This window comes from Heterodontus francisci, chromosome 34, assembly GCF_036365525.1.
Source record: "Heterodontus francisci isolate sHetFra1 chromosome 34, sHetFra1.hap1, whole genome shotgun sequence".
Lineage (NCBI taxonomy): Eukaryota > Metazoa > Chordata > Chondrichthyes > Heterodontiformes > Heterodontidae > Heterodontus > Heterodontus francisci.
This window is the reverse complement of record NC_090404.1, coordinates 14552976-14579423: the sequence shown is the minus strand read 5'-3', so window position 1 is coordinate 14579423 and position 26448 is coordinate 14552976. Positions and strand designations below refer to the sequence as shown.

The window sequence follows — 26448 nt, the reverse complement described above, 5'->3', positions numbered from 1 at the left end:
GAATCTAATCGAGGGGTTCGGGTGGTTTATATTTAGAATAACAGATACCCGGAAGTGATTTACAGACTGGAATCTAATCGAGATATCACATTTGTTTATATCTGGACTAGCAACATTCCTTGCCATCCCTGTCATTCCTGCTGCTCCTCCGTCACCAGCATTCCTGTGCTTACCTCAGCCCCTCCCTTCGCCCTTGAGTGACTGTTCCCCTCCTCACAGCCCTGCCCCCCTTTCACCAAGCCACCTGATCCTTGTTGTAATCTTCTGCTTTTCACTGCCGAAACCTTTGAGTCCAATAAAGATTTTCAGACACCTAATCGTCCCTTTCCAGTGAAGCTGCCCTGCTTGAACTTTGCCCCCTGAAACAGGTAATCAGAGTTCAGATTGCTTAAGCCCTGGGGCACCTTTGCAACGATGCTGAGATTAACCCATAGACTGCTGGCGTTAATCTGGTCTCACTCCCTTTCCCCCACCAGCGCCCACTCTGACGTCCGTCAGTTAAGCTTTCACGCTCCCAGACTTGAGCTTGTAATCTGTGCCGACACACCCGGTGCTGGTACCGAGGGAGGGCTGCATTGTCCGAGGTGCTGTCTTTCAGATGAGACATTCAACCCAGGACCCTTTCGGGTGCACAGAAAAGGTCCCACAGAGTTCTCCCTGGGGCCAGTGTTGGTCCCTTAACCAGCACACTGGAAAAGAAAGCTCCTTTGCATTACAGACGCTGCTAATTCAGGAACTCACAGTGTGCCAATGAGCCCCAAGGGTCTGAAGCCAGGGTTCCTGCTCCCGATAACCATCAGTGACCCCCGCTGCTCAGAGTTGGGTAAGAAGGGGAGTGCGGACCTTTGCGGTGACGCATCCCTTGGTTGACCTTCCTGAAGAAGATGGCGGGCGCCTGCGAAGGAAGCCCCCACTCCAGGATCTCAACAACATAAGAACCTCGGCACGAGGACCTGCAGTCGGCCATTCGGCCCTTCGCGCTTACTCCACCATTTAACAAGACCATGGCTGATCTTTTGCCTCAACCCCACCTTCCCATATTCCTCAATTCCCTTAATTTATGGACGTCAGTCTTGAACATACTCAACGATGGAGCAGCCACAGCTCCCTGGCGGAGAGAATTCCAAAGATTCACAACCTTCTGAGTGGAGAAATTTCTCCTCTTCTCAGTCCTAAATGGCCAACCACTTGACCTTGCTTTCAAACAGCAACAACTAGTGTGTATTAATGTAGTAAAATGCCCCAAGGTGTTTAATAGGAGTGTTATACAACCAAATAGGGCACTGAGCCACATAAGGAGATATCAGAGCAGGTGACTGAAAGCTTGGTCAAAGAGGCATGTTTTAAGGAGTATCATGAAGGAGGAGAGGTTAGAGAGGTGGAGAGGTTCAGGGAGGGAATTCCAGAGCTCGGGGCCCAGGCAGCTGAAGGCACGGCCGCCAATGGTGGAGAGATTAAAATCGGGGGATGCTCGAGAGGCCGGAATTAGAGGAGGGCAGAGATAGAGTCGTAGAGTTATACAGCACAGAAACAGGCCCTTCGGCCCATCATGTCTGTGCTGGCCATCAAGCACCTATCTATTCTAATCCCATTTTCCAGCACTTGGCCCGTAGCCTCGTATGCTATGGCGTTTCAAGTGCTCATCTAAATACTTCTTAAATGCTGCGAGGGATCTCGGAGGGTTGTGGGGCTGGAGGAGGTTACAGAGATAGGGAGGGGGTGGGGGAGGCGAGGTCACGGAGGGTTTGGAAAGCAAGGATGAGAATTTTAAAATCGAGGCGTTGGGAGCCAATAGGTGATGGGCGAACGGGACATGGTGTGAGTTAGGACACGGGGCAGCAGAGTTTCAGATGACCTCAAGTTTACGGAGGGTAGAATGTGGGACAGCAGCCAGGAGTGTGTTTGAATAGTCAAGTGTAGAGGAAACAAAGGTACGAATGGGGGTTTCAGCAACAGATGAGCTGAGACAAGGGCGGAGTTGGGCGCTATTAAGGCAGAACCTGCACTGAGGGGAGGGAATATGGGAGGAGGAAGGGGAGAGGGTGAAGAGGCGAGGGAGGGCGGTTATTGAAGTGAACATTCTTGTCGGGATCGGTTTAATTTTTATTTCCCTTTATGTCTTTCAGGGACAGCTCCAGCTCCCGCCCCGCACCCACAATCCCACCGCCTCTCCCGGGCAACCATCAGGAGGAATCGAGTGTCGGGAGAGCGGGAATTCTTCACGGGAACAAGGGGCCACAGGAATTGGGGGAGGGGCGCTCCCCGGTGGGATGGGCTGCGTTGAGGCAAGCGCATCTGGCGGGGCGTGAGGCAGAAGCAGGCACAAAATGGGCGCTAGGGGGACACGTTTGACTGGGGCGCCCGGTCCGCTGTCGTAATCGCTCCCCCCCCCCCCACCGCCCACACCCCACTCCGACCCCTTGCAACCTTGAAGCGGGAACTTTTGGTTCTTCTCCCTTTCCACACCGCCCCTCACCCCACCCCCCCCCCCCCCCAGCCAACTGTGGTGACGAGAGATGCCCTCTCCCCCACCAGCACAAATGCCGGCCCACAAGAGCCATTTTTTCGGCAAGGCGAAGCAGGAGGAGGATTGTCGGAGGAGGGACTATCTGTATGAGACGTATTACTGCAATAGCCAGCAGTATCCCCTCATCCTTATGGTGCTAGTGATTATCATCGGAATCTGCGTGGCGCTCATTGCTGTCTTCTTCATCAGTGGTATGGTAGGTGGTCTCGACAACATCGGCGCTCTCTCTCTCTCTCTCTCTCTCACTCTCTCCCCGGCCAGTCTCCCACCTTCCACCCTCTGTGAACCCTAGCTTGTCCTGCGTCCCCCCACTCCCCGTCCCAGGTTCAGTGCTCACCAACGTACATTGGCTCTATTCCCTCTCCTTGGCCACTGTCCGAGGCCGAAGACAACCATTCACAGCCTTGGCGTCCCATTTGAACCCCGAGCCGAGCTTCTGGACCCATCTCTGAGTCCAGCGCCCAGACCGCCTCCTTCCTCCTCCCTCATCTCACCCGTCTCCGCCTCGCCTCGCTGCTGAAGCCCTCAGCCGCGCCTCTGCTACCTTCAGACTAGACCGTTCCAATGCTCCGACCTCCCTCAATTTCGCTCGTCGTCTCATTGTCGTTGATTCAGAGTGCAGGAGGAGGCCCTTCGGCCCAGTGACCTCATGCCAGCTCCCTGGAGAGCGATCCAGCCCGGCCCGTTCCTCCGCTCGATCCTCGTGGCCCCGCACCTTTATTTCCCTCGCATGCCTGTCCAATTTCCTTTTGAAATCGTCCGCCATCTCTGCTTCCACCGTCCTCGTGGGCAGCAAGTTCCAAGTCCTTGCCACCCGCTGTGTAAAAAAAGTTCTTCCTCACATCCCCCGCCTCCCCACCCCCCCCCCCCCCAAGGCATCTCTTGCCCAAAACCTTGAATCTGTTTTCCCCTAATCCTTGTACCATCAGCTAATGGGAACAGCTTTACTTTGTCTACCTTATCTAAACCTGTCAATCTTGTACACCTCTCTCAAACCTCCCCTCAATCTCCTTTGCTCCAAGGAGAACAACCCCAGTTTCTCCAAACTAACTCTGTAACTAAAATCCTCCATCATTGGAACCATTCAGGGCGGAAGAGTGGCGCAGTGGTTAGCACCGCAGCCTCACAGCTCCAGCGACCCGGGTTCAATTCTGGGTACTGCCTGTGTGGAGTTTGCAAGTTCTCCCTGTGTCTGCGTGGGTTTCCTCCGGGTGCTCCGGTTTCCTCCCACATGCCAAAGAATTGCTGGTTGATAGGTTAATTGGCCATTATAAATTGCCCCTAGTGTAGGTAGGTGGTAGGGGAATATAGGGCCAGGTGGGGATGTGGTAGGAATATGGAATGAGTGTAGGATTAGTATAAATGGGTGGTTGATGGTCAGCACAGACTCAGTGGGCCGAAGGGCCTGTTTCAGTGCTGTATCTCTAAAATAAAAAGACACCCTCTCAAGGACCCTCACATCCTTCCTAAAGTGCGGTGACCAGAACTGGACATAATACTCTAGTTGGGGTCTAACTGGAGTTTTCTCTCTCCATTTCTGTGGACAGACTGTCAATCAATGTCTACCGAAAGCCCACTGACCCTTGATTACACTTGCTCCCGCTCCGTTTCCTGGAAGGAGTCTATTCCATTCTCCCAGTCTTCACCTTTACTTCCGATATGCCCTCCTTTTTCCTCAAGCGAGGATTCCCCTCCACCATGTTTGACAGGGCTCAAAGGAACATAGCAACAAAGCACTTAGGAGCAGGAGTAGGCCATTCGGCCCTTCAAGCCTGCTCCGCCATTCGCTAAGATCAAGGTTGATCTTGTTGTGGGCTCAACTCCACTTTCCTATCTGCCCCGCACCCCCCCACCCACCCCCCCAACCCCATAGCCCTTGACCTGTGACCTTGCCCGGTCCATTTCTCACAATTCTGCTCTCAGCCATTCCTCTCCCTCCCAGAACCATGATCGGGTGCCCCCCGTCCTCCCCCGGACTCCGTACTCAATGGATCATCCACCACCATTTCTGCCACCTCCAGCGTGATGCCACCACCAAACACATCTTCCACTCCCCTCCCCTTTGAACATTCCTCAGGAATTGTTCCCTCTGCGACACCCTGGTCCACTCTTCAGTTAACCCCAATACCCCGTCCCCTTCCCATGGCATCTACGCATGCAAGTGCAGGAGATGTAATACCTGCCCGTTTACCTCCTCGCTCCTCACTATCCAAGGTCCCAAACATTCCTTCCAGGTGAAGCAGGGATTTACTTGTCCTTCCTTCAATGTAGTATACTGTATTCACTGTTCACAATGCAGTCGCCTCTACACTGGGGAGACCAAACACAGATTGGGTGACCGCTTTGCGGAACACCTCCACTCAGTCCGTAAGTTCGCCTGTCATTTTAATTCACCGCTCCACTCGCACTCCGACCTCTCTGTCCTCGGCCTCCTGCACCGTTCCAGCGACGTTCAGTCTAAGCTTGAGGAACAGCCCCCTCATCTTTCAATGAGGCACTTTTACAGCCCTCTTGGGCTCAACATCGAGATCGATAATTTCAGATCAAACCTCTGCTCCCATTATTTTCAGGCTGCGGCAGCTGTTGGTAATGATTCAGCTGCTGCCGTTTGCACCTCCTCCAGTCCTTTGTTCCTTTACTCATCCCGTTACCATCTCCGTCTGCCTTGCACCATCCTCCCTTTTGTTATTCAGTCTCTCCTGCCTTCCACCCTATCACTGACCTTCCCTTTTGTTCGTTCCTCCTCTCCCCCTCTCCCTGCCTCTGTATTCAATTAAAACCTGTTACATCTCAAACTTTTCCCAGAAAGGTCTCTCTCCATGGATGCTTTCTGACCCGCTGAGAATCTCCAGCGTTTCTTGTTTTTCAGATTTCCAGCCTCCGCAGTATTTTGCTTCTGTTCCAACGCTCTCCTGGCCGGCATCCCATCTTCCACCCTCCCTCAACTTCAGCTCATCCGCAACTCTGCTGCCCATGTTCTAACTCTCCCTAAGTCCCGTTCCCTTATTCCCCCTCCCCCACCCCCGCCACTGTGCTAGCTGACATACATTGGCTCCGGGTCCAGCAACAACTTGATTTTAAAATCCACTTCCTTTTTTTCCAATCCCCCCATGGCCTCACCCCCTCCTTCCCTACCTCTCCAACCCCATGACCCTCCGAGATCTCTGCCCCCCTCTAATTCCGGCCTCTTGAGCATCCCCCGATTTTAATGGCTCCACCATTGGCGGCCGTGCCTTCAGCTGCCTGGGCCCCAAGCTCTGGAATTCCCTCCTTGAACCTCTCTGCCTCTCTACACCCCTCTCTCTCCTCCGTTAAGACGCTCCTTAAAACCTACCTCTTTGACCGAGCTTTTGGTCACCCGTCCCAATGTTTCCTTATGTGGCATGGTGTCAAATTTTGTTTGATAAATGCTCTTGTGAAGTGCCTTGGGATATTTTACATTTAAGGTGATATATAAATGCTAGATTTTGTTGTTGTCGATATCACTAGGGAGTGATTGGGGCCCAGCATGGGAAGGCACTAGTTGTCCAATCAGAATCCCACAGGGCATGGGCTCCCGTTATATCTCTCAAGGTACCTGGGCCCTGCTCTGAGTGAGGCCCAGGTACCACATCGGGACAGAGTGGGCCCTCTAACATCTAACAGTGTCTCTCTCTTGGCAGAAAGTATCGGAGAACCTAGCGTTCATCATCACGGTCTTTGTGGCCTTGGGCGTCTTCTTCTCCACCTTGCTCCTCGTCTGCATCGAGTCCGTGTTCCAGAAGTGCAAGAGGGCTTTCTCGCTCTTCATCTGGGCCTGCCTCGTCGCCATGGGTTACGTCTTCATCTTTGAGGGTGGGGTGATCAGCGCCTGGGACCAGGTAATGGAGTGGTGACTCTTGGAGCACTGAGTGCGGTGGGGTGGGGGAGGGGAGAGGCGGGGGTGGGGGGGGGGGGGGGGTGAGGGGGTGTTGGCGGGAGAACAGAGGCTCGGAGTGTGTCCTGTACACAGCGGGATATTGGGAATGTCCGGGGCACAGTTTGCCTCTCAGTCTCCACCTCACTCCATCGCTCACTTTCTCCCCCTATGTCAGTCTCTGTCTCTCTCCCTCTCTCTTTCTCTCTCTCTGTCATCCTCTCCTGTCACTCCCTCTCTCTCTGTCACCCTCGGGCTGTTACTCTCTCTGATGTACGCAGGGGGTACTATTCCCTATAATTTACACACTTTCTGTCACCCCTTGTCCAGTTTCCTCTGTGTCTCTCCTTTTCTATCATGTTACTTTCTGTCAGTCTTTGCCTCTCTTTCTAGCTATCCGCATCTGTTTCTGTCTATTTCTCTCTTTCTCTCTCTCCTCTGTTTTTCTCTCTCTCCTTCACTCTGTCTGCCTCTTTATCACCCTCGCTGTCTCCTTCTCTTTCTCTTTGTCTCTCTGTCTCTCTCTCTCTCCTCGCCCCCCATCTTTCTGTCCCCCTCTTCTTCTTCCTATCTCTATCCCTGTCGCTCTCCCTCTTTCCCTCTCGCTGCCCCTCTCTTTCTCTGTCTCTCCATTCCTGTCTTTTTCTCTCTTTGTCTCTCCCTCTCTTTCCCTGTCTCATTCTATATCTGTCCCTGACTCTCTTTGTCCCTGTCTCTCTCTTTCTCATTCTCTGTTCCTCTCTCTCTCTCCACTCTCTTTCTGTCCCTGGCTCTCTCTCTCCCTCTCTCTATGTTCCTCTCTCTCTGTTCCTGTCTCGCTCTCGCTCTCTCTCTCTCTCGCTCTCTCTCTACGTTCCTCTCTCTATGTTCCTGTCTCTATCTCTCTGTCTCTCTCTTTCTCTCTGTCTGTGTCTCTCTCTGTTTCCCTGTCTCTCTCTCACTCTCCCTCTCACTCTCTCTATGTTCCTGTCTCTATCTCCCTGTTCCTGTCTCTCTCTCTCCCTCTCTCTATGTTCCTCTCTCTCTGTCCCTGTCTCTCTCTCTCTTTCTCACACACACTCTCTATGTTCCTGTCTCTATCTCTCTAAGTTCCAGTCTCCATCTCACACTCTCTCGCTCGCTCTCTCTCTACGTTCCTCTCTCTGTCCCTGTCTTTCTCTCTCGTTCTCACACACACTCTCTATGTTCCTCTCTCTCTGTCCCTGTCTCTCTCTCTCCCTCTCTCTATGTTCCTGTCTCTATCTCTCTGTCCCTGTCTCTCTCTCTCTCCCTCTCTCTATGTTCCTGTCTCTATCTCTCTGTCCCTGTCTCTCTCTCTCCCTCTCTCTATGTTCCTGTCTCTATCTCTCTGTCCCTGTCTCTCTCTCCCTCTCTCTATGTTCTTGTCTCTATCTCTCTTTCCCTGTCTCTCTCTTTCCCTCTCTCTATGTTCCTGTCTCTATCTCTCTGTCCCTGTCTCTCTCTCTCCCTCTCTCTATGTTCCTGTCTCTATCTCTCTGTCCCTGTCTCTCTCTCTCCCTCTCTCTATGTTCCTGTCTCTATCTCTCTGTCCCTGTCTCTCTCTTTCCCTCTCTCTATGTTCCTGTCTCTATCCCTCTGTCCCTGTCTCTCTCTCTTTCCCTCTCTCTATGTTCCTGTCTCTATCTCTCTGACCCTGTCTCTCTCTTTTCCTCTCTCTATGTTCCTGTCTCTATCTCTCTGTCCCTGTCTCTCTCTCTCTCCCGCTCTCTATGTTCCTGTCTCTACCTCCCTGTCCCTGTCTCTCTCTCTCTCCCTCTCTCTATGTTCCTGTCTCTCTCTCTCTTTCTCACACACACTCTCTATGTTCCTGTCTCTATCTCCCTGTCCCTGTCTCTCTCTCTCTCCCTCTCTCTATGTTCCTGTCTCTATCTCTCTCTCGCTCTCTCTCTGCGTTCCTCTCTCTATGTCCCTGTCTCTCTCTTTTCCTCTCTCTCTGTCCCTGTCTCTATCTCTCTCTCCCTGTCTCTCTCTTTTCCTCTCTCTATGTTCCTGTCTCTATCTCTCTGTCCCTGTCTCTCTCTTTCCCTCTCTCTATGTTCCTGTCTCTATCTCTCTGTCCCTGTCTCTCTCTTTCCCTCTCTCTATGTTCTTGTCTCTATCTCTCTGTCCCTGTCTCTCTCTTTCCCTCTTTCTATGTTCCTGTCTCTATCTCTCTGTCCCTGTCTCTCTCTTTCCCTCTCTCTATGTTCCTGTCTCTATCTCTCTGTCCCTGTCTCTCTCTTTTCCTCTCTCTATGTTCCTGTCTCTATCTCTCTGTCCCTGTCTCTCTCTCTCCCTCTCTCTATGTTCCTGTCTCTATCTCCCTGTCCCTGTCTCTCTCTCTCCCTCTCTCTATGTTCCTGTCTCTATCTCCCTGTCCCTGTCTCTCTCTTTCCCTCTCTCTATGTTCCTGTCTCTATCTCCCTGTCTCTGTCTCTCTCTTTCTCTTTCCCTCTCTCTATGTTCCTGTCTCTATCTCTCTGTCCCTGTCGCTCTCTTTTCCTCTCTCTATGTTCCTGTCTCTATCTTTCTGACCCTGTCTCTCTCTCTCTCCCTCTCTCTATGTTCCTGTCTCTATATCTCTGTCCCTGTCTCTCTCTTTTCCTCTCTCTATGTTCCTGTCTCTATCTCTCTGTCCCTGTCTCTCTCTTTCCCTCTCTCTATGTTCCTGTCTCTATCTCCCTGTCCCTGTCTCTCTCTCTTTCCCTCTCTCTATGTTCCTGTCTCTATCTCTCTGTCCCTGTCTCTCTCTCTCTCCCTCTCTCTATGTTCCTGTCTCCATCTCACTCTCTCTCTTTTGTTCTTGTCTCTATCTCCCTGTCCCTGTCTCTCCCTCTCTCCCTCTCTCTATGTTCCTGTCTCTATCTCTCTGTTCCTGTCTCTCTCTCTCCCTCTCTCTATGTTCTTGTCTCTATCTCTCTGTCCCTGTCTCTCTCTCTCCCTCTCTCTATGTTCCTGTCTCTATCTCCCTGTCCCTGTCTCTCTCTCCCTCTCTCTATGTTCCTGTCTCTAGATCTCTGTCCCTGTCTCTCTCTTTCCCTCTCTCTATGTTCCTGTCTCTATCTCTCTGTCCCTGTCTCTCTCTCTCTCCCTCTCTCTATGTTCCTGTCTCTATCTCTCTGTCCCTGTCTCTCTCTTTTCCTCTCTCTCTGTCCCTGTCTCTCTCTTTCCCTATCTCTATTTTCCTCTCTCTCTGTCCCTGTCTCTCTCTCTCCCTCTCTCTATGTTCCTCTCTCTCTCTCTCTCTGTGCCCCTGTCTCGTTCCCTCTCTGTCCCTGTCTCTATCTCCCTGTCCCTGTCTCTCTCTCTCTCCCTCTCTCTATGTTCCTGTCTCCATCTCACTCTCTCTCTCTCGTTACGTTCCTCTCTCTCTCTCGCTCTCTCGCTACGTTCCTCTCTCTCTGTCCCTGTCTCTCTCTCTCTTCTCTGTGCCCGTCTCGCTCCCTCTCTGTCCCTGTCTCTATCTCTCTGTCCCTGTCTCTCTCTCTCTCCCTCTCTCTATGTGCCTGTCTCTATCTCCCTGTCCCTGTCCCTGTCTCTCTCTCTCTCCCTCTCTCTATGTTCCTGTCTCTATCTCTCTATGTTCCTGTCTCCATCTCACTCTCTCTCTCTTGCTCTCTCGCTACGTTCCTCTCTCTCTGTCCCTGTCTCTCTCTCTCTCTCTTCTCTGTGCCCATGTCTCGTTCCCTCTCTGTCCGTGTCTCTATCTCTCTGTCCCTGTCTCTCTCTCTCCCTCTCTCTATGTGCCTGTCTCTATCTCCCTGTCCCTGTCTCTCTCTCTCTCCCTCTCTCTATGTTCCTGTCTCTATCTCTCTATGTTCCTGTCTCCATCTCACTCTCTCTCGCTCTCTCGCTACGTTCCTCTCTCTCTGTCCCTGTCTCTCTCTCTCTCTTTCTCACACACACTCTCTATGTTCCTGTCTCTATGTTCCTGTCTCCATCTCACTCTCTCTCTTTTGTTCTTGTCTCTATCTCTCTGTTCCTGTCTCTCTCTCTCCCTCTCTCTATGTTCTTGTCTCTATCTCTCTGTCCCTGTCTCTCTCTCTCTCTCTCCCTCTCTCTATTTTCCTGTCTCTCTCTCTCTTTCTCACACACACTCTCTATGTTCTTGTCTCTATCTCTCTGTCCCTGTCTCTCTCTCTCTCTCTCTCTCTATGTTCCTGTCTCTATCTCTCTGTCCCTGTCTCTCTCTCTCCCTCTCTCTATGTTCTTGTCTCTATCTCTCTGTCCCTGTCTCTCTCTCTCTCCCTCTCTCTATGTTCCTGTCTCTATCTCTCTTTCCCTGTCTCTCTCTCTCTCCCTCTCTCTATGTTCTTGTCTCTATCTCTCTGTCCCTGTCTCTCTCTCTCTTATCTCTCTCTATGTTCTTGTCTCTATCTCTCTGTCCCTGTCTCTCTCTCTCTCCCTCTCTCTATGTTCCTGTCTCTATCTCTCTATCCCTGTCTCTCTCTCTCTCCCTCTCTCTATGTTCTTGTCTCTATCTCTCTGTCCCTGTCTCTCTCTCTCTCCCTCTCTCTATGTTCTTGTCTCTATCTCTCTTTCTCTCACACACTCTCTATGTTCTTGTCTCTATCTTTCTGTCCCTGTCTCTCTCTCTCTCCCTCTCTCTATGTTCCTGTCTCTATCTCTCTGTCCCTGTCTCTCTCTCTCTCCCTCTCTCTATGTTCTTGTCTCTATCTCTCTGTCCCTGTCTCTCTCTCTCCCTCTCTCTATGTTCTTGTCTCTATCTCTCTGTCCCTGTCTCTCTCTCTCCCACTCTCTATGTTCTTGTCTCTATCTCTCTGTCCCTGTCTCTCTCTCTTCCTCTCTCTATGTTCCTCTCTCTCTGTCCCTGTCTCTCTGTCCCTCTCTCTATTTTCCTCTCTCTCTGTCCCTGTCTCTCTCTCTTCCTCTCTCTATGTTCCTCTCTCTCTGTCCCTGTCTCTCTGTCCCTCTCTCTATTTTCCTCTCTCTCTGTCCCTGTCTCTCTTTCCCTCTCTCTCTCTTCCTCTCTCTATGTTCCTCTCTCTCTGTCCCTGTCTCTCTCTCTCCCTCTCTCTCTGTCCCTGTCTCTCTCTTCCTCTCTCTTTGTTCCTCTCTCTCTGTCCCTGTCTCTCTCTCTCCCTCTCTCTCTGTTCCTGTCTCTCTCTCTCCCTCTCGATGTTCCTGTCACTCTCTCTCTGTGTCCCTGTCTCGTTCCCTCTCTATCCCTGTCTCTATCTCTCTGTCCCTGTCTCTCTCTCTCTCTCTCTGTGCCCCTGTCTCGTTCCCTCTCTGTCCCTCTCTCTATCTCTCTGTCCCTGTCTCTTTCTCTCTCTGTCCCTGTCTTGTTCCCTCTCTGTCCTTGTCTCTATCTCTCTGTCCCTGTCTCTCTCTCTCTCTCTCTCTCTGCCCCTGTCTCGTTCCCTCTCTGTCCCTGTCTCTATCTCTCTGGCCCTGTCTCTCTCTCTCTCTCTGTGCCCCTGTCTCGTTCCCTCTCTGTCCTTGTCTCTATCTCTCTGTCCCTGTCTCTCTCTCTGCCTCTGATTTCTCTGCTTCCTTTTCTGTGTCTTTCTGTGACTCTACCTGCCTGCCACTGTATTTCTCTCTCTCTATTACTCTATGTGGGAAAGGGGGAAATTGTCCATTTTGGCAGTAAGAATTAAACAGCATATTATCTGAATGGTGAGAGATTGCAGAGCTCTGAGATACAGAGGGATCTGGGTGTCCCAGTGCATGAATTGCAAAAGGTTAGTATGTAGGTACAGCACGTAATTAGGAAAGCGAATAGAATGTTATTGTTTATCGCGAGGGGAATTGAATACAAAAGTAGGGAGGTTATGCTTCCACTATACAGGGCATTGGTGAGACCACATCTGGAGTACTGTGTACAGTACTGGTCTCTTTATTTAAGGAAGGATGTAAATGCATTGGAAGCACTTCAGAGAAGGTTTACTAGACTAATACCTGAAATGGGCGGGTTGTCTTATGAGGAAAGGTTGGACAGGCTAGGCTTGTATCTGCTGGAGTTTAGAAGAGTAAGAGGTGACTTGATTGAAACATGCAAGATCCTGAGGGGTCTTGACAGGGTGGATGTGGAAAGGATGTTTCCCCTTGTGGGAGAATCTAGAACTAGGGGTCACTGTTTAAAAATAAGGGGTCGCCCATTTAAGACAGAGATGAGGAGAATTTTTTTCTCTCAGAGGATCGTGAGTCTGTGGAATTCTCTTCCTCAAAAGGCGGTGGAAGCAGAGTCTTTGAATATTTTTAAGACAGAGGTAGATAGATTCTTGATAAGCAAGGGGGTGAAAAATTATCGGGGGGTAGGTGGAAATGTGGAGTAATCAGTTCAGCCATGAACATATTGAATAGCGGAGCATGCTCGATGGGCCGAGTGGCCTCCTCCTGCTCCTAATTCGTATGTTCGTATGTATACATGGGGCTGCTATTCTCTATAACATGCACAGGGGGTGCTATTTCCTATGATATACACAAGGGCTGCTATTACGAACATACGAATTAAGAGCAGAAGTAGGCCATTCGGCCCCTCTAGCCTGCTCCGCCATTCAATAAGATCATGGCTGATCTGTTTGTGTCTCTAATTCCACATTCCCATCTACCCCCCGATAACCTTTGATTCCCTTTCCTAACAAGAATCTATCTACCTCCGCCTTAAAAATATTCAATGACCCTGCCTCCATCACCATGAGAGGCCCAGAGTTCCAAAGTCACACAACCCTCTGAGAGAAAACATTTCTCCTCATCTCTGTCCTAAAAGGGTGACCCCTAATTTTAAAACTGTGCCCCCCAGTTCTGGACTCACCGACAAGAGGAAACATCCTCTCCACATCCACCTTGTCAAGACCGTTCAGGATCTTATATACTTCAGTCAAGTCTCCCCTCACTCTTCTAAACTCCAGTGAAAACAAGCCAGTCTGTCCAACCTTTCCTCATATGACAACCCCCTCATTCCAGGTATCAATCTAGTAAACCTCCTCTGAACTGCCTCCAATGCATTTATATCCTTGATTAAATAAGGAGACCAAAACTGCACACTGTATTCGAGATGTGGTCTCACCAATGCCCTGTATAACTAAAGCATAACATCCTTACTTTTATTTTCAATTCCTCTTGTAATAAAGGATAGCATTCCATTAGCCACCTTCTTTATTACTTGCTGTACCTGTATATTAACTTTTTGTGACTCATGCACTAGAATACCTCGATCCCTCTGCACCTCAGAATTCTGCAGTCGTTCTCCGTTTAAGTAATACTCTGCTTTTTTATTCTTCCTGCCAAAGTGAACAACTTCACATTTTCCCACATTATACTCCAGCTGTCAGATTTTTGCCCACTCACTCAACCTATCTATATCAGTCTGCAACCTCCTTATGTCCTCTTCACAACATACTTTCCTACCTATCTTTGCGTCATCTGCAAATTTGGCTACCAAGCCATCACTCCCCTCATCTAAGTCATTGATATAAATTGTAAAAAGTTGAGGCCCCAGCACAGACCCCTGCAGGACTCCACTCTTCATGTCCTGCCAATCAGAAAAGGACCCATTTATGCATACTCTCTGTTTTCTGCCAGACAATCTTCTATCCACACAAATATGTTACCCACTACACCATGAGCTCCTACTTTGCACAATTACCTTTTATGTGGCATCTTGTCAAGTACCTTCCGGAAATCCAAGTACATTACGTCAATGGGCTCCCCTTTATCCATGGCATATGTTACTCCTTCAAAGAACTCCAATAAATTGGTTAAATACGATCTCCCTTTCACAAAATCATGCTGACTATTCCTGATTACCTTGAGTTTTTCTAAATGCCCAGCTATAGCCTCCTTAATGATCGATTCTAACACCTTCCCCATGACAGACGTCAAGCTAACTGGCCTGTAGTTACCTGTTTTCTGTTTCCCCCCTTTCTTGAATAGAGGGGTTATATTTGCTACTTTCCAGTCTGATGGAACCTTTCCAGAATCTCGCAAGTTTTGAAAAATTAACACCAACGCATCTACTATCTCATTAGCCCCTCTTTTAAGACCCTCGGATGGAGTCCATCAGGACCCGGAGACTTGTCAGCCCGCAGCTCCATCAGTTTGCTCAGTACCGTTTCCATGGTGATTGTAATTTCACCAAGTTCCTCTCTTCCGTCCACCTCCTGATTTACAGCTATTACTGGAATGGTTTTTGTATCCTCTATAGCGAAGACAGAAGCAAAGTATTTGTACATTTCATTCACCATTTCCTTATTATCCACTATTAACTCCCCATTCTCACTCTCTAGAGGACCAACACTCAATTTACTTACTCTTAAAATCTCCTATGATTATTGCCGTCCCTTTATCACAAGCTCCCAATATTTCTTCTTGTATACTTGGTCCTACATTGTGGTCACTGTTAGGGGACCTTTAGATCACTCCCACTAGTGACTTCTTTCCCCTATTCTCCTCATCTCCACCCAAACCGATTCTTTATCCTGATCTCCTGAACCAAGGTCATCTCTAACTATTGTACCAATGCCTTTCTTGATTAAGAGTGCTACCCCTCCACCTTTACCTAGCTTCCTATTCTATTTGAATGTCATATACCCCTCAATATTCAGGACCCAATCCTGGTCATCCTGCAGCCACGTCTCCGTAATGGTTATGGGATCATATTTATTTACTTCAATGTGCACTATCAGTTTGTCTACTTTGTTATGAATGCTACGTGCATTCAGATACAGAACCTTTAGTTTTGTCTTTTTGTTATCTTTGTAACATCTAGTCTTGATTGTCAGTGTGGTCTTAGGTTTTTTTACTCTGTGTCCCTTCCTGCCATTCTCTGACCTTCATTTCCCATATGGCTATTCTGCTCTCTTGCCTTGGCTCTGCCCCTTGATTTGTTATATCTACCCAAGCTTGATCCCTCTCCCCCTTGTTTAGTTTAAAGCCCTCTCTACTTCCCTAGTTAAATGTTTGCTAGAACTCTGGTCCCAGCAAAGTTCGGGTGAAGACCGTCCCAACGGTACAGCCCCCACTTTCCCCTCGTTTTAAACGAAAACATTCTAATAGCTTTCCTAATTACATGCTGTACCTACATACTAACCTTTACTCTGTATCTATTTTTTTTATTCATTCATGGGATGTGGGCGATGCTGGCCAGACCAGCATTTATTGCCCATCCCTAATTGCCCTTGAGAAGGTGAGCTGCCTTCTTGAACCGCTACAGTCCGTGTGGGGTAGGTACACCCACAGTGCTGTTAGGAAGGGAGTTCCAGGATTTTGACCCAGCGACAGTGAAGGAACGGCAATATAGTTCCAAGTCAGGATGGTGTGTGACTTGGAGGGGAACTTGCAGGTGGTGGTGTTCCCATGCATCTGCTGCTCTTGTCCTTCTAGGTGGTAGAGGTCGCGGGTTTGGAAGGTGCTGTCTAAGGAGCCTTGGTGCATTGCTGCAGTGCATCTTGTAGATGGTACACACTGCTGCCACTGTGCGTTGGTGGTGGAGGGTGTGAATGTTTGTAGATGGGGTGCCAATCAAGCGGGCTGCTTTGTTCTGGATGGTGTCGAGCTTCTTGAGTGTTGTTGGAGCTGTACCCATCCAGGCAAGTGGAGAGTATTCCATCACACTCCTGACTTGTGCCTTGTAGATGGTGGCCAGGCTTTGGGGAGTCAGGAGGTGAGTTACTCACCGCAGGATTCCTAGCCTCTGACCTGCTCTTGTAGCCACGTTATTTATATGGCTACTCCAGTTCAGTTTCTGGTCAATGGTAGCCTCTAGGATGTTGATAGTGGGTGATTCAGCGATGGTAATGCCATTGAATGTCGAGGGTAGATGGTTAGATTATCTCCTGTTGGAGATGGTCATTGCCTGTCACTTGTGTGGTGTGAATGTTACTTGCCACTTATCAGCCCAAGCCTGGATATTGTCCAGGTCTTGCTGCATTTCTACACGGACTGCTTCAGTATTTGAGGAGTCACGAATGGTGCTGAACATTGTGCAATCATCAGCAAACATCCCCTCTTCTGACCTTATGACTGAAGGAAGGTCATTGATGAAGCAGCTGAAGATGGTTGGGCCTCGGACACTACCCTGAGGAACTCCTGCAGTGATGTCCTGGAGCTCAGATGTTTGACCTCCAAGAACCACAACCATCTTCCTTTGCGCTAGGTATGACTCCAACCAGCAGAGAGTTTTCCCCCTGATTCCCATTGAATGTCGAGGGTAGATGGGGCGGCACAGTGGCGCAGTGGTTAGCACCGCAGCCTCGCAGCTCCAGTGACCCGGGTTCAATTCTGGGGACTGCCTGTGTGGAGTTTGCAAGTTCTCCCTGTGTCTGCGTGGGTTTCCTCCGGGTGCTCCGGTTTCCTCCCACATGCCAAAGACTTGCAGGTTGATAGGTTAATTGGCCCTCATAAATTGCCCCTAGTATAGGTAGCTGGCAGGGAAATATAGGGACAGGTGGGGATGTGGTAGGAATATGGGATTAGTGTAGGATTAGTATAAATGGGTGGTTGATGGTCGGCACAGACTCGGTGGGCCGTAGGGCCTGTTTCAGTGCTGTATCTCTAAACTAAACAGTTTTGCGAGGGCTCCTTGATGCCATACTCGGTCAAATGCTACCTTGATGTCAAGGGCAGTCACTCTCACCTCACCTCTTGAGTTCAGCTCTTTTGTCCATGTTTAAACCCAGGGTGTAACGAGGTCAGGAGCTGAGTGGCCCTGGCGGAACCCAAACTGAGCATCACTGAGCAGGTTGTTGCTAAGCAAGTGCCGCTTGATGGCACTGTTGATAACACCTTCCATCACTTTACTGATGATAGAGAGTAGGCTGATGGGGCGGTAATTGGCCGGGTTGTACTTGTCATGCTTTTTGTGTACAGGACATTTCTGGGCAATTTTCCACATTGCAGGGTAGATGCCAGTGTTGTAGCTGTACTGGAACAGCTTGGCTAGGGGTGCGGCAAGTTCTGGAGCACAGGTCTTCAGTACTATTGCCAGAATATTGTCAGGACCCATAGCCTTTGCAGTATCCAGTGCCTTCAGTCGTTTCTTGATATCACACGAAGTGAATCGAATTGGCTGAGGTCTGGCATCTGTGATGCTGGGGACTTCAGGAGGAGGCCAAGATGGATCATCAACTCGGCACTTCTGGCTGAAGATTGTTGCAAATGCTTCAGCCTTATCTTTCGCACTGATGTGCTGGGCTCCCCCATCATCGAGGATGGGGATATTTGTGGAGCCACCTCCTCCAGTTAGTTGTTTAATTGTCCACCACCATTCACGACTGGATGTGGCAGGAGTGCAGAGCTTAGATCTGATCCGTTGGTTATGGGATCGCTTAGCTCTGTCTATCGCATGCTGCTTCCGCTGTTTAACATGCAAGTAGTCCTGTGTTGTAGCTCCACCGGGTTGACACCTCATTTTGAGGTATGCCTGGTGCTGCTCCTGGCATGCCCTCCTGCACTCTTCATTGAACCAGGGTTGGTCTCCTGGCTTGATGGTAATGGTAGAGTGGGGGATATGCCGGGCTCTGAGGTTACAGATTGTGGTTGAGTACAATTCTGCTGCTGCTGATGGCCCACAGCGCCTCATGGATGCCCAGTTTTGCATTGCTATATCTGATCGAAATCTATCCCATTTAGCACAGTGGTAGTGCCACACAACACGATGGACGGTATCCTCAATGTGAAGGCGGACTTTGTCTCCACAAGGACTGTGCGGTGGTCACTCCTACCAATACTGTCATGGACAGAAGCATCTGCAGCAGGCAGATTGGTGAGGATGAGGTCAAGTATGTTTTTCCCTCGTGTTGGTTCCCCCACCACCTGCCGCAGACCCAGTCTAGCAGCTATGTCTTTTAGGACTCGGCCAGCTTGGTCAGGAGTGGTGCTACTGAGCCACTCTTGGTGATGGACATTGAAGTCCCCCACCCAGAGTACATTTTGTGCCCTTGCCACCCTCAGTGCTTCCTCCAAGTGGTGTTCAACATGGAGGAGTACTGATTCATCAGTTGAGGGAGGGCGGTCGGTGGTAATCAGTTGGAGGTTACCTTGCCCATGTTTGACCTGATGCCATGAGACTTCATGGGGCCCGGAGTCGATGTTGAGGACTCCCAGGGCAACTCCTTCCCTAATGTATACCGCTGTGCCACCACCTCTGCTGGGTCTGTCCTGCCGGTGGGAAAGGACGTACCCGGGGATGGTGATGGCAGTGTCTGGGACATTGTCTGTAAGCTATGATTCCGTGAGTATGACTATGTCAGGCTGTTGCTTGACTAGTCTGTGGGACAGCTCTCCCAACTTTGGCACAAGCCCCCAGATGTTAGTAAGGAGGACTTTACAGGGTCGACAGGGCTGGGTTTGCCGTTGTCATTTCCGGTGCCCAGGTCGATGCCGGGTGGTCCGTCCGGTTTCATTCTTTTTTATTGACTTCGTAGCGGTTAGATACAACTGAGTGACTTGTTAGGCCATTTCAGAGGGCATGTAAGAGTTAACCACATTGCTGTGGGTCTGGAGTCACATGTTGGCCAGAGCAGGTGATGACAGCAAATTTCCTTTCCTAAAGGACATTAATGAACCAGATGGGTTTTTACAACAATCGACAATGGTTTCATGGTCATCATTAGACTAGCTTTTAATTCCAAATTTATTAATTAAATTCAAATTCCACCTTCTACTGTGGTGGGATTCGAACCCATGTCTCCAGATCAATACCACTACACCACCGCCTACCCTGTCCTGGGAGTGTTTGATGAGGACAGTGTAGAGGGAGTTTTACTCTGTATCTCACCCCGTGCTGTACCTGTCCTGGGAGTGTTTGATGGTGACAGTGTAGAGGGAGCTTTACTCTGTATCTAACCCCCGTGCTGTACCTGTCCTGGGAGTGTTTGATGGTGACAGTGTAGAGGGAGCTTTACTCTGTATCTAACCCCCGTTTTTTTTTTTTTTTTTTTTTTTTTTTTTTTTTTTTTTTTTTTGTTAGGTGAGTCATCAGCCCCCTGGGAGTGTTTGATGGGGGACAGTGTAGAGGGAGCTTTACTCTGTATCTAACCCCCCGTACTGTACCTGTCCTGGGAGTGTTTGATGGGGGACAGTGTAGAGGGAGCTTTACTCTGTATCTAACCCCCCCGTACTGTACCTGTCCTGGGGAGTGTTTGATGAGGGACAGTGTAGAGGGAGCTTTACTCTGTATCTAACCCCCCCGTACTGTACCTGTCCTGGGGAGTGTTTGATGAGGGACAGTGTAGAGGGAGCTTTACTCTGTATCTAACCCCCCCGTACTGTACCTGTCCTGGGGAGTGTTTGATGAGGGACAGTGTAGAGGGAGCTTTACTCTGTATCTAACCCCCGTACTGTACCTGTCCTGGGAGTGTTTGATGGGGACAGTGTAAGGGGAGATTTACTCTGTATCTAACCCCCGTACTGTACCTGTCCTGGGAGTGTTTGATGAGGGACAGTGTAGAGGGAGCTTTACTCTGTATCTAACCCCGCGTACTGTACCTGTCCTGGGAGTGTTTGATGGGGGACAGTGTAGAGGGAGCTTTACTCTGTATCTAACCCCCCGTACTGTACCTGTCCTGGGAGTGTTTGATGGGGGACAGTGTAGAGGGAGCTTTACTCTGTATCTAACCCCCCGTACTGTACCTGTCCTGGGAGTGTTTGATGGGGACAGTGTAGAGGGAGCTTTACTCTGTATCTAACCCCGTGCTGTACCTGTCCTGGGAGTGTTTGATGGGGACAGTGTAGAGGGAGCTTTACTCTGTATCTAACCCCGTGCTGTACCGTGCCATTTTCTTTGAAGCTTCGTCGCTTGCTTTTGCAGGTTTCCTTCTTCCTCTTCATCACCTTCATTGTGTACACCATGCTGCCGCTGTGTATGAGGGACGCCATCATCGCCAGCCTCGTATCCTCTGCGTCCCATGTCGTGTCCTTGAGTGTTTACCTGTCGCTCGCTGAACGCCCGCAGGTGCAGCTGCCTCACCAGGTAAGCGGGGGAGGGAAAAGGGAAAGAGGGATTGCGGGAAGGAGAGAAAGAGGAATAGAAAGGAATGAAGGAGAGAGAGAGCGTGGGATGGCAGAAGGGAGGAAAGGATTGCCATTTCTGCAGCGTCCTTTCCCACCTTCAGAACTTCTCGCACTGCTCTGCAGCCAATGACGTCCCATTGAAGTGGGGTCACGGTTGAAATCTAGGGTAAGCACGCTGGCTAATGGGTGCACAGCAAGATCCCGCAAGCAGCGGCCCCGATGAATGATCACGGCATCTGTTCTTGGTGCTGTTGGTTGAGGGGTAAATATTGAGCCCAGCACGCTGGTGGCAACTCCCCCCAAACCGCCCCCAATCCCCAACCTCCGCCCACTCCTCCTCGTCCAGTAGTGGCCGTGGGGTCTTTCATGTCTGCCCAAGAGGGTAGATGGTGAGCGGGGTGGGGGAGAGGGGGTGGGGTGACTCGGCCTCATCCACCTCCGACTGTGCTGCGCACCCTCAGTACTGGCACCTGGGAATGTCGGCTCCGGATTATGGGGGCTCGAGTCACTGCAGTCGCTAGTCGAACTCACAACCCTCCGACTCAGGTGCAACAGCCCAACCTCCCCTCCCCACCCCCTCCTGCAGTCCAGGTGTTGCCTAAAAGATTCCTGGGTGTCCTTCTGTCTGGGAATCCATTGCAGGTAGTTGCCACTCTGTTTGTGTGTGATCCCAAGTCCGAATCTTGCCTTTGTCCTAATTCCACCCCCCACCCCGTGGTCCCTCAATTCACGGTTTAATCTGAAGTAACATTGAGGTGGTACCTGTTTAGGGTCTTGTAGATTTCTAGAAGGTCGCACTGAGTCAGTATCTCGAGGTGTCCAAACCTGCCTTCTTCAGAATCACAGTCTGACTCAACAACACAGGCAATGACTTGCATTTATCTAGCACCTGTAACCCAGTGAGACACTTCTCAGGAGCGTTATTAAGCAGATTTTGACACTGAGCCACCCAAGGAGACTTTAGGACAGGTGATTAAAAGCTCGGTCAAAAACGTGGGTTTTAAGGAGCGCCTTAGAGAGAGAGAGAGAGAGGCGGAGAGCTTCAGGGAGGGAATTCCAGAGCTCGGGGCCCAGGCAGCTGAAGGCACGGCCACCAAATGGTGGAGCCATTAAAATCGGGGGATGCTCGAGAGGCCGGAATTAAAGGGGGGGCAGAGATCTCGGAGGGTCGTGGGGCTGGAGGAGGTTACAGAGATAGGGAGAGGGGGGCGAGGTCACAGAGGGGAATTTGAAAGCAAGGACGAGAATTTGAAAATCGAGGCGTCGTTGGACCGAGGGGTCTCATGTGTCACGGAAGTGCAAACGGGGTCAAGGGTCTGAGCACAGCTCAGTCACGGGGCGCCACTAATGACTGGTGATTGAAAACAGAAAAATGCTGGAAATTCTCAGCAGGTCAGGCGGCCTCCGAGGGAGAGAGAAGCAGAGAGAACGTCTCAGGTCAGTGTGACCTTTCATCAGAACCCGAGCAGTCATGTGCGACCTATTTATTGTGTAACATTTTTAAATAAGTATCATGATTTCATTTGTGACATTATTTGCTCAGTAACGTGAGACAGTGGTGTCGTGGCAATGTCACTGAGCTAGTGATCCAGAGACCCAGGCTAATACCATGGGGACATGGGTTCAAATGTGGTTGACTCTTGAGGGCAATTGTTGCCCATCCCTAATTGCCCCTGACGACTGAGAGGCTCGCACGGCGATTTCAGAGGGCAGTTAAGAGCCAACCACATGGCTGTAGGTCTGGATTCACATGTAGGCCAGACCGGGTCAGGATGGCAGATTTCCTTCCCTAAAGGACATTAGTGAACCAGATGGGTTTTGACTGCAATCGATGACAGGTCCATGGCCACTATTACTAAGACGAGCTTTTTAATTAAATTCCAGTTTTTATTTAAGGAACTAAATTTAAATTCCCTCCTGCTGTCATGGTGGGATTCGAACTCCAAGTCAATGGATTATGAGTGCGTTGATCAGGGTTTGAGTTGTCATAGAGTCATAGAGTTATACAGCACAGAAACAGGCCCTTCGGCCCATCGTGTCTGTGCTCACCATCAAGCACCCAACTATTCTAATCCCATATTCCTTCCCGTAGCCCTGTATGCTATGGCATTTCAAGTGCTCATCTAAATACTACTCAAATGTTGTGAGGGTTCCTGCCTCTACCACCTCTTCAGGCAGTGTGTTCCAGATTCCAACCACCCTCTGGCTGAAAAAATGTTTCCTCAAATCTCCCCTAAACCTCCTGCCCCTTACCCTAAATCTATGTCCCCTGGTTCTTGACCCTCCACTAAGGGAAAAAGTTTCCTCCTATCTAACCTATCAATGCCCCTCATAATTTTGTATACCTCAATCATGTCCCCCCTCAGCCTTTTCTGCTCTAAGGAAAATAACCCTAGCCTATCCAGTCTCTCTTCATAGCTGAAATGCTCCAGCCCAGGCAACATCCTGGTGAATCTCCTCTGCACCCTCTCCAGTTCAGTCACATCCTTCCTATAGTGTGGTGCCCAGAACTGTACACAGTACTCCAGCTGTGGCCTAACTAGCATTTTATACAGCTCCATCATAACCTCCCTGCTCTTATAGTCTATGCCTCGGCTAATAAAGGCAAGTATCCCATATGCCTTCCTAACCACCTTATCTACCTGTGCTGCTGCCTTCAGTGATCTATGGACAAGTACACCAAGTTCCCTCTGACTCTCTGTACTTCCTAGGGTCCTACCATCCATTGTATATTCCCTTGCCTTGTTAGTTCTCCCAAAATACATCACCTCATACTTCTCAGGATTAAATTCCATTTGCCACTGCTCCACCCATCTTACCAGCCCATCTATATCGTCCTGTAATCTAAGGCTTTCCTCCTCACTATTTATGACACCACCAATTTTCGTGTCATCTGCGAACTTACTGATCATACCTCCTATATTCACGTCTAAATCGTTAATGTACACTGCAAGCAGGAAGGGTCCCAGCACCGGATCCCTGTGGTACACCACTGGTCACAGGCTTCCAATCGCAAAAACAGCACTCGACCATTACCCTCTGCCTCCTGCCACGAAGCCAATTTTGGATCCTATTTGCCAAGTTGCCCTGGATCCCATGGACTCTTACCTTCTTAACCAATCTCCCATGTGGGACCTTATCAAAAGTCTTACTGAAATCCATGTATACTACATCTACTGCTTTACCCTCATCTACATATCTAGTCACCTCCTCGATTGTATCAGTCTGTCCGCGATCTGTGTTCACTGTGTTTGATTGCTTAAGCCTCCGGGTGGAGCTGCAGGACAAAAGTGAAACCAGAACACACGGCTTGTATCTTTGACAGAAAACATTCTGGCTGCTTTGAGAAGACGTGTACTGGGATTGTGTAAGAACCTTTAATAGTTACGTGCTGAAAATAAACCAGTTGGTTATTTAACGCAAGTGTGATATCTGCATTGCTCTGAGATTAATCGGATATTGACATTAAACCCAGTAATCCAGCCTAAACATAACAGTGCCAGCTTTGTGATTCCTTGCCCAGTAACATAACCACAATGCTACCACTCCTCTCGGAAATGTGTGATGCTATTTAACATGTAACACTGTTGATTGTTTATCACTATTTAATGTGGGACTCATGGTTTGACCTCTCCTGCTCTCGTTCTCTCTCTCCTCCCTCCGGCAGTTATTGGCCAATGCCGCGATCTTTATCTGTGGGAACTTGGTTGGGGCCTATCACAAGCATCTCATGGATCGCGCTCTGCAGAAAACCTTCAAGGACACTCTCAACTGCATCAAGTCGCACATGAAGCTCGAGTCAGAGAAACGACAGCAGGTTTGTGAGTTGGCAAGGGTGGGGGGGTGTGCAGATTTGTGTGTGGGGGTGTGGAGGCGGTGAGTAGGTCAGACACTGACCTTTCGTCCTCTGGGAGGGCGCAAACTCGATTAGGAGAGGAAACACACCGGGAGGGGGGAATGGGGTGAGAAGGGGTGCTCGGGGAGTGGAGTCGGGAGGGTGCGGTTGGGGGAAGGCTAGTTCAGTGGGTGGTTAATGGCCTCTTTTATGCTCTGGCTCCAGGACCACCTGCTTCTGTCTGTGCTGCCCCTCTACATCGCCCTGGAGATGAAGGCGGAAATCATCGAGAGGTTGACTGGCCCCAGGGACGGCCAACCCCAGCTGGAAAACACCAACAACTTTCACAACTTGTATGTGAAACATCACAAGGACGTGAGGTACTCCGGACAGACCCTCGCACGCAAGCGATGGAAGGGGTTGACGCGGTGGTGCGGGGTGGGGGGGGGGTAGTGCAGGGGAACGGTGGGAAGGGGCATTGGGGGAAATGAGGCATTGGGAGAAAGTGGTAGGATTTAGAGAGATAGTGTGGCATGGGGAAAAGGGGGAATGGGGGTAAGTGAAGAGAGGGCATTGGGGACAAAATGGGAGAGAAAGTGGGTGGGTGGGATTGAGGGATATGGGGAGAAGGTGGGTGGGATTGAGGGATATGGGGAGGGGATGGCTGGGTGGGATGGAGGGATACGGGGAGGGGGTGAGTGGGATTGAGGGATACGGGGAGGAAGTGGATGGGTGGGATTGCTGGATATGGGGGGAAGGTGGGTGGGATTGAGGGATATGAGGAGGGGGTGGCTGGGTGGGATGGAGGGATACGGGGAGGGGATGAGTGGGTGGGATTGAGGGATACATGGAGAGGGTGGGTAGGTGGGATTGAGGGATACGGGGAGACAGTGTGGGATTGAGGGATACTGGGAGGGGGTGAGTGGGTGGGATTGAGGGTTAGGGGGAGGGGGTGGGTGGGTGGGATTGAGGGATACATGGAGAGGGTGGGTAGGTGGGACTGAGGGATACGGGGAGACAGTGAGTGGGATTGAGGGATATGCGGAGGAGATGGGTGGGATTGAGGGTTAGGGGGAGGGGGTGGGTGGGGTTGAGGGTTACAGGGAGAGGGCGATTGGGTGGGATTGAGGGACACGGGGAGCGGGTGAGTGGGTGAGATTGAGGGATACATGGAGGGGGTGGGTGGGATTGAGGGATAAGGGGAGGGGGTGGTTGGGATTGAGGGATATGGGGAGGGGGTGGGTGGGTGGGATTGAGGGATATGGGGAGGGGGTGGGTAGGTGGGATTGAGGGAATCGGGGAGGGGGTGGGTAGGTGGGATTGAGGGATACGGGGAGGGGGTGGATAAGTGGTATTGAGGGATACGGTGAGGGGGTGGGTGTGATTGAGGGATATGGGGAGGGGGTGGATAAGTGGGATTGAGGGATATGGGGAGGGGGTGGGTGTGATTTAGGGATACGGGGAGCAGGGTGGTTGGTGGGATTGAGGGAATCGGGGAGGGGGTGGGTAAGTGGGATTGAGGGATATGGGGAGGGGGTGTGTGGGTGGGATTGAGGGATACGGGGGAGGGGGTGGATAAGTGGGATTGAGGAATATGGGGAGGGGGTGGGTGGGATTTAGGGATACGGGGAGCAGGGTGGTTGGTGGGATTGAGGGAATCGGGGAGGGGGTGTGTGGGTGGAATTGAGGGATACGGGGATGGGGTGTGTGGGTGGGATTGAGGGATACGGGGATGGGGTGTGTGGGTGGGATTGAGGGATTCGGGGATAAGGTGGGTGGGTGGGATTGAGGGATACGGGGATGGGGTGGGTGGGTGGGATTGACGGATACGGGGAGGGGGTGGGTGGGATTGAGGGATACGGGGAGGGGGTGTGTGGGTGGGATTGAGGGAAACGGGGAGGGGGTGTGTGGGTGGGATTGACGGATACGGGGAGGGGGTGTGTGGGTGGGATTGAGGGATACGGGGAGGGGGTGTGTGGGTGGGATTGAGGGATACGGGGATGAGGTGGGTGGGTGGGATTGAGGGATACGGGGAGGGGGTGTGTGGGTGGGATTGAGGGAAACGGGGAGGGGGTGTGTGGGTGGGATTGACGGATACGGGGAGGGGGTGTGTGGGTGGGATTGAGGGATACGGGGAGGGGGTGTGTGGGTGGGATTGAGGGATACGGGGAGGGGGTGTGTGGGTGGGATTGAGGGATACGGGGAGGGGGT

The 26448-nt window shown here is 50.7% G+C and overlaps 1 protein-coding gene across 3 annotated transcripts in view; it reads left to right on the top strand.

Annotated features, from left to right (window-relative positions):
* Positions 1-26448, top strand: part of LOC137349093 (adenylate cyclase type 2-like) — a 377997-nt gene that overhangs the window by 76640 nt on the left and 274909 nt on the right. For all 3 annotated transcript variants that reach the window (XM_068014427.1, XM_068014425.1, XM_068014426.1), the window contains 5 exons: positions 2127-2723; positions 6190-6387; positions 20200-20361; positions 24070-24219; positions 24463-24617. In XM_068014427.1, the coding sequence (XP_067870528.1) occupies positions 2517-2723; positions 6190-6387; positions 20200-20361; positions 24070-24219; positions 24463-24617 (872 nt within the window). In that variant the 5' untranslated portion in view covers positions 2127-2516. The remainder of the gene's footprint in view (positions 1-2126; positions 2724-6189; positions 6388-20199; positions 20362-24069; positions 24220-24462; positions 24618-26448) is intronic.